This window comes from Trachymyrmex cornetzi, unplaced genomic scaffold (genome assembly GCF_001594075.2).
Source record: "Trachymyrmex cornetzi isolate Tcor2-1 unplaced genomic scaffold, Tcor1.1 scaffold326, whole genome shotgun sequence".
Lineage (NCBI taxonomy): Eukaryota > Metazoa > Arthropoda > Insecta > Hymenoptera > Formicidae > Trachymyrmex > Trachymyrmex cornetzi.
In genome coordinates, this window is record NW_017297961.1 from 196,755 (window position 1) to 203,527 (window position 6,773).

A 6,773-nucleotide genomic window follows, 5' to 3' on the forward strand; every position below is an offset into this window, starting at 1 on the left:
GGGGGGGGGGGGGGGAGGGGGAGAGGGGGACAACCCTGATGCTCCGCTCCGATTGCGGGACGACGCTGTCCCTGCGACGTCGGCGTCTTACCATCCTACGGGGAAACGTTCGGTTCGGGAGACACGGTGTGCTTGAAGAACCCATTCGCGACAGAGGCGGTGAATGTCCCGCGTGCGATTGCCTCCGCCTTCCTCGGGCGTGCTCGGGCGGCTTGTTACGGTGGGCTTGGTTCGTCAGGTTCGTCCTCGGAGGGCTCGGAATTTAGGTTCAGGTTCAGGGTCAGGTTCAGATCCGGTGTGCGAAAACGTTCTCGTCGAGGCGAATGATGTGGACGCGATAGCGTCACGAAAAGGGAGTCGGGCGTGTGCGTTTAAAGGGCGGAGGACGGTAGAGGGAGGGAGCGAGGACGACAGGGTTGCTCGTGCCGAGCGGTGTTTTGGATACCTGAATAACAGCTGAGTAGGTTACTTTAAAAGAAGCGCTGAGCGTCTGAGCGATTTGAGAAATGTCGCTAGGTCTCTTTTTAAAACCGTCGATCAGAACTAGACAATGCTATGCATCCGTGTGGCATAGCGTTTCGGATTGTTCGTATTTTACGCTTGTGGACTTGAGAGAGTCATTCATAGGTTGAATTGTAATGGTGTTTTCTCAATTGGTCGATTCGGTCGCTCCAGGAGACCGCGCGGAACGATACCGACGCAACGTGCATCACCAAGCCTGATGTCCCAATAGAATTTCATCTGGGGTACATTAACCTCCAATACGTAAAAAAAATGCATTGAACGTACATTAATGTACATTAACCTAAACCTGCTTGGGAAATCTTATTAACTTACAACACAACTAGATCAGGGAAAGGAAAAATCTTCTCGTAGATGCGCGTTCTTTTTTCCTTCCATTTCATTTTATTATCTCTTTTCCAGTGAAAGTCAGCGTCGCAGAATGGTGGTGGATTATTGCTTGTCGATTCAAACCTCAGCAACTGCAGTAAGAAAGCAGGAGCGAAGGTTAGGTGGCACAGTGGGTGCAAAGATGCAACCCAACAGTGGTGGAGGATGTGGAATGACACCCAAAGAGCTCTCCGACAATGACGACTTGGCTACGTCCCTCGTGCTGGATCCCTATCTAGGATTTACCACCCATAAGATGAATATCAGGTATCACTGTTTGACTAAATCGATAAATCAAGATACTTTTCAGAAAGAGCTGTAGATAACATAGGCCGGTATTCATAGTCGATTCATAGTCAATTCTTATTTCAAGATCGTCTTAAGTAATGTCTTAAGACGCTAATGCAGCTCTCTGGCCGGTATTCATAGTCGATTCTTATTTCAAGACTGTCTTAAGTAATGTCTTAAGACACTAATGCAGCCCTCTGATTGGTTCGTGACTTCTTAAGACCGTATTTAAGACGGTCTTGAATATAAGATCTGACTATGAATACCGGTCAATAGTGTAACACAGTGAATCATTATATCCTTGTGAATTATTATACCCTTATTGTCTGTCAATGTTAAACAAAGATGAAACAATTCACTGTTACATTATGTCATTAATGTCTCATCTCTTGTTAGAAAACATTTTCAACTTGCAAGTTATTTATAAAAATTATTTACTAAAGTTCCAATCTATCCGACAGGTACAGACCATTGAAGGCGAACAAGGAGGAACTGCGTAAAATCATCTGTGAATTTATTCAAACTCAAAACTATGAGAAGGCATACAAGAAATTGATGGGTGGAGACTGGGGCGCACGACTTCCCCACACAAAGTCTAAACAGCAGCAAATCAATCTGGAGAATCACGTAAGTTACACATGTATAGCAACGCTGTTTTATAATCAAATTGTTTTATTTTAGCAAGAAATTTGCATTGCTTTTATGATATAAGAAATATATTGTGTGTGTGTAATAATTCTTTTTTTTACAGATCAAGCGATACTTGCGAGTTTTTGATAAGGATTCTGGCTTTGCCATAGAGCCGTGCTATAGATATAGCCTAGAAGGACAAAAAGGTGCTAAGATATGCGCCACAAAGAAATGGATGAAGCACGACAAAATCTCTTGCCTCGTCGGTTGCATAGCGGAGCTAAGTGAAAAGGTTTGAGCTTTGCAAAGAGTGTATAAAAAAGAAAAATTTAATTTAAAAAGTTTTCTCATTATTTCTGCATTTTTTGTTTATTTTTATTTAATAATATATATCGTCATTTTTCTATGCTTTTAGGAAGAAGCTGCGTTGCTGCATCCTGGGAAAAATGACTTCTCTGTGATGTTTAGTTGTCGAAAGAATTGTGCTCAGTTATGGTTGGGACCGGCCGCATATATAAATCATGACTGTAGAGCGAATTGCAAGGTAAGAAATTTGAACGTGGTTGCGTAAAAATTATTATGTAAACTCGGAAAAATTATTTTCACAGTTTGTGGCAACGGGAAGAGACACGGCATGTGTCAAGGTATTGCGCGATATCGAGGTGGGCGAGGAAATCACATGTTTCTATGGAGAGGATTTCTTTGGTGATGGCAATTGTTACTGCGAGTGCGAGACCTGCGAAAGGCGAGGGACTGGCACTTTTGCGAGCCAGAAGCCGGGCGAGGAGATGTCGTCTGGTATGTTGCACGTAACATTTATAGGACAAAGTCCGTCTTTGAGTCGGTCAGTTTTGTCATTTCTATTTTTTCCTATTTTCTATTTTTAGGCTATCGTTTGAGAGAAACGGATAATCGAATCAACCGAACTAAACATCGACAGCAGCCATTGAACAGGAATAAACAGCAAGCCGATACTGCTCTCACCGAGCGAAACGCGGTCCTGGTTGGAAATGCGGCAGTTGCACCACAATCTCTCAGCATGAAGGAGCTGCGACGCAAAGGGCTTACCAAGTACGACGCTGAGCTATTGATCGCACAAGGCTGTCGTTTCTCGGATATCAATCAGCAACAGCCAGCGATCAACAACGGTGAAAATATGCTGCAGACTCGAGCGCATCCCTCCGCGATTGCAACTTCCGTCACGAGGAGTCTCCGTAACAAACAAATGTGCAAGTTTGATGGCAATACCAGTGATGGAAATATCATCAAGAATACTCAATCGCTTAGAGCGTCCAGGTATTTTATTAGGCTCTTTTGTGCGATTAATCCTGTTGATCTGTTCGGATCTATTTTATTCAAAATGTAATTTATCTTTTTTTACTAATATATTATTTAAAAACTTTTCCTCTGATATTTATTTGATGACTTCGTCTGTAATGTAAGATCTCTTTAAAAATGTTTTTATTTTTAATTATATTTATTCAAACGATATGATTGTATAATAAATTTAAACAGTAAGGTTAAATGTGTTTTATTTTAATTTTAAATTATAATCTTTAATTTTGATTGGGTAGACTTCACAAGAGAACGGAATCAAAGAAAGGAAAAATCAACATGAAGCCTGCATTGCTCTGTCTCAACAATCCCGCTGTGAAAGACATGGAAGTGGCAGATATCGGTCATCGAAAGGAGGATTCTGATAGAGAACCGGTTCACAAGGAAAATTTATATTCACGATTGCAAAAGCATCATTTGCCGAACGCGTCGGAGATGGATCGCGGTTTCCACATGGAACAAACACGACAGCGTATCGTGACGGAGGAATCAAACGAAGATGCTTGTCCGCTGCGACTGATGGAGATAGAAGACGCTGGTGATGGCGATTCGATGGAAGACGATCGGGGAATACCGGATCTCACCGCGGAAGTCGATCCTGAGACATTAGATAATGTTAATTCTTCCAGTTACAAAAAGGGACATTATAGTACAAATGCCTGTGATTCAATCCGATTAAGTTCCACGTCTCAAGCCCATGTACAACAACGCTTACGTACTGCAGAATCTAATCCCGAAGATACGAACTATCGCTCAAGGGATTATCATTCTTTATCGCCTATGCGGCATAAGGAAAGCGAAAACGCCCCTTGTAACACGATTGAACAAGCGAATTGCATTAACAAACGTTCCAAGTCTCATAGCAAACAACTTTCCTCGACGGATGAGCAAGATGATCGTAAGACGCCCAACGAGGAGTCATCTTACGAGTTTGAAGACGATGAATCGCCATCGCCACTGATTGAAGAAAAGAAAATGTTGCAGGCCAACTTTCGAGAGAACGACATCTTGCACGAGACGAACTCTCGGTCAGATGACGAATGCTGCGATTTGAATTCTACGAAAGTAATTGTAGTGCATGATGTGGAGAAAGAAGAGGAGAGTGAAAGTTGCGAGAGTCCGATCGCCGTCGACACGTCGGCGACGAGTCGCTCAGACAGTGTTGAGTTTTGTGGATTGAACTCCGACGGAGTCATAGAAGCGGAAGCTGATACCGAAAATATTTTAAAATGTTATAATAATACAGTTTTGAATCAGGAGGGAAAGCAGGACGTTGTGACAAAAAGTGATACGTACGTCGCAAGTGTTGAGCCTGGCGTCAGATCCGAAGTGGCAATGTTATGTGCAACGGAGATGAACTCCAGAATAAATATTATAGAAGGAAATAATGCGATGATTTTTAGTAACGTACAGATTACGAACTATAATAGTGATCTGACGAGCCATATGAATTTAGAAGACAATCGCAATTCCGCATTGGTAAAAAAATCGACATCCAGGCTCTCGAAGTCGTCTCGTAAATTGCAGAAGAGACTTTCGAACGCCAAATCCAAGTTCGGAGTATTGACAGAGGGTGTTCAGGACGATTCGAAGAGTCACAGTAAGGGGAAGAGCAAGAACAAATCTACCAAAAGTCAGAGAAGGGATCGGCAGAGATCGGCGACGGCCGAGATAGGAGAGGCTGACGACGATTCAGGTATCCAAGGCGATATCTATGAATTTAGTGAAAAGGAAAGCAACCTGGAAGACATTGGTATACTGTCTATAATAAGACGAGGCAAGCACGAATCTCGTCATGCGTCCTCTTCCTCGATAGCGGTGTCACCTGTGCAGGAGATGCAATGTAATGACGAGTACAATAAAGCTGAGCCACCGGTACTGATTCCAGAAGAACCGTGGCCTCCGACCGTGGCTCAGAGCGAACATGGCGTGGAATCCAATAGTGGTGTTCAGTCTAGAGAAAACTGTGATGTTGAAAGGAGCTTGGAGCGGTAAATATGCAACGAATATATTGTATAAAATTATTTCTACCATTTAAAACATTAATTAAATCCATAATTTTAAGAGATGCTGTACTTTATCAAATTTTCTTTTCTAAGTCGAGTTGATAAATTGGAGGGATCTTTTTTTTTTTAGATTGACATCCTATGAGAACAATAGTAGTACACGAAAATCAAGCACGACCCCGTCCGAATGTCAATGGCGAACAAGCAATCCGAGCAATTGTCGAGTTTGTCCTGTCACGCCAGAAAGGACCAGCGGACGATTGAAGCTGACGCTGCGCATGAAGCGATCACCCGTGCTGGACGATATCGTCGAGTCTGGCACCAGCGGTTTGAGCGAGGACAGCTACGAGCCGGAATATGAAGTGTTGCGTGTCGAGGGATTGGAGAGGCGCAAACGCCGAAAGAAGCACAAGAGCAGGGATCGCGAGAGACGGCATAAGAAGTCGCGTGTATTGAACTTGGATCCGCCACCGCCGCCCATGAAAAGATTACGCTTGATTCTCGGCAACGAGACTCGCACTATCGATTTAACGCATTCTTAACAGCTATAATTCCACCTGCCTTCGCTCTCTCGACTTGCGCCCCCTGCCCTTCCATCATCATGACGTGTAATATCGATTTTATTATGATATAGACTATCTTTTTAAACATAATTAAAAACGAAAGATTATCCAAGCCTCCTCGTCCTACGACATGTGACAGCGAGTTCATATCGAACTTGAAGATACTTTTCACAATTGAACTTGATTTAGTGGTAGAACTAGTATCACTACTTTTCCTTCCTCTATCTTTTTCATTTTATCTTTCATCTCTATCTTTCTATCTCTTTCTCTCTTGTAGTTATTTAAATCTTTTAGCGGTATATGTCTTATTCTTATAACAACAACGAATCTCTGAGGGCCTATCGAGATGTCGTAAGCGAGAAAACGCGTAGGTGGAAGAAGTTTTAAATCGCGCACGTACACGTTTCTCCCATGTAAAGTTAAATACCGCGTATAAATCAGAACCACAATATGTGAATATACTTATCCAAGCAGTTCCAAACGTGAATACTTATCCAGAGATTATTAAAGTGCTCTAGCGTACTAAACAAATAATTCCACTTAGTGATTCAATTGGAGCCAGGCCGAGTATATTATTTTTCGAAATTTTTGCCGTCTTTAATAAAAAATATCGAATCGAATTTCCATAGATGATTTCTGAAAAAAATCTTTCTCCTTTTTCTTTTTGCATTTCTTTTTCCACAGGTAATAGTTTCTTAATAAACTATATCTTGACAAATATATGCAACAGTATCGATCTCGTACTTTATGAAATAAACCAAATTAAACTACCAAGTAGCCAAATTAAATTGTACAAGTTACATCTCGGTGAAACCGTTTCGTAAAGAAATTTATTATTGCTGTTTTCCATGGTACTCCGAAACTGAGAAAAAGGACGAAGGAGGAGGATCTCTATACTTATACTATGTATAATAATGATTATCTAACTGATTAAAAAAAAATTTAGCTAAATATTAGTTAGCACTTATAATCGCTATTCTCGAACGAGAGGTCAAAAATATCATGTGGAGAACCTTGTAAATATTGCTTATACATATATTGTATGAAATATATATATATA

General features: G+C 41.5%; 1 protein-coding gene across 2 annotated transcripts in view; it reads left to right on the forward strand.

Annotated features, from left to right (window-relative positions):
• Hmt4-20 (Histone methyltransferase 4-20) overlaps positions 1-6,298 on the forward strand; it is a 6,900-nt gene extending 602 nt beyond the window's left edge. Inside the window, exons 1-9 of one of the 2 annotated variants that reach the window (XM_018510226.1) lie at positions 505-746; positions 925-1,158; positions 1,641-1,806; positions 1,931-2,101; positions 2,225-2,353; positions 2,418-2,607; positions 2,697-3,105; positions 3,384-5,135; positions 5,281-6,298. In XM_018510226.1, the coding sequence (XP_018365728.1) occupies positions 944-1,158; positions 1,641-1,806; positions 1,931-2,101; positions 2,225-2,353; positions 2,418-2,607; positions 2,697-3,105; positions 3,384-5,135; positions 5,281-5,692 (3,444 nt within the window). In that variant the 5' untranslated portion in view covers positions 505-746; positions 925-943 and the 3' untranslated portion in view covers positions 5,693-6,298. Of the gene's footprint in view, positions 1-504; positions 747-924; positions 1,159-1,640; positions 1,807-1,930; positions 2,102-2,224; positions 2,354-2,417; positions 2,608-2,696; positions 3,106-3,383; positions 5,136-5,280 lie in introns of those variants that run through there. The other variant, XM_018510225.1, reaches the window with a different exon arrangement.
• Positions 6,299-6,773: the final 475 nt, after the last annotated feature.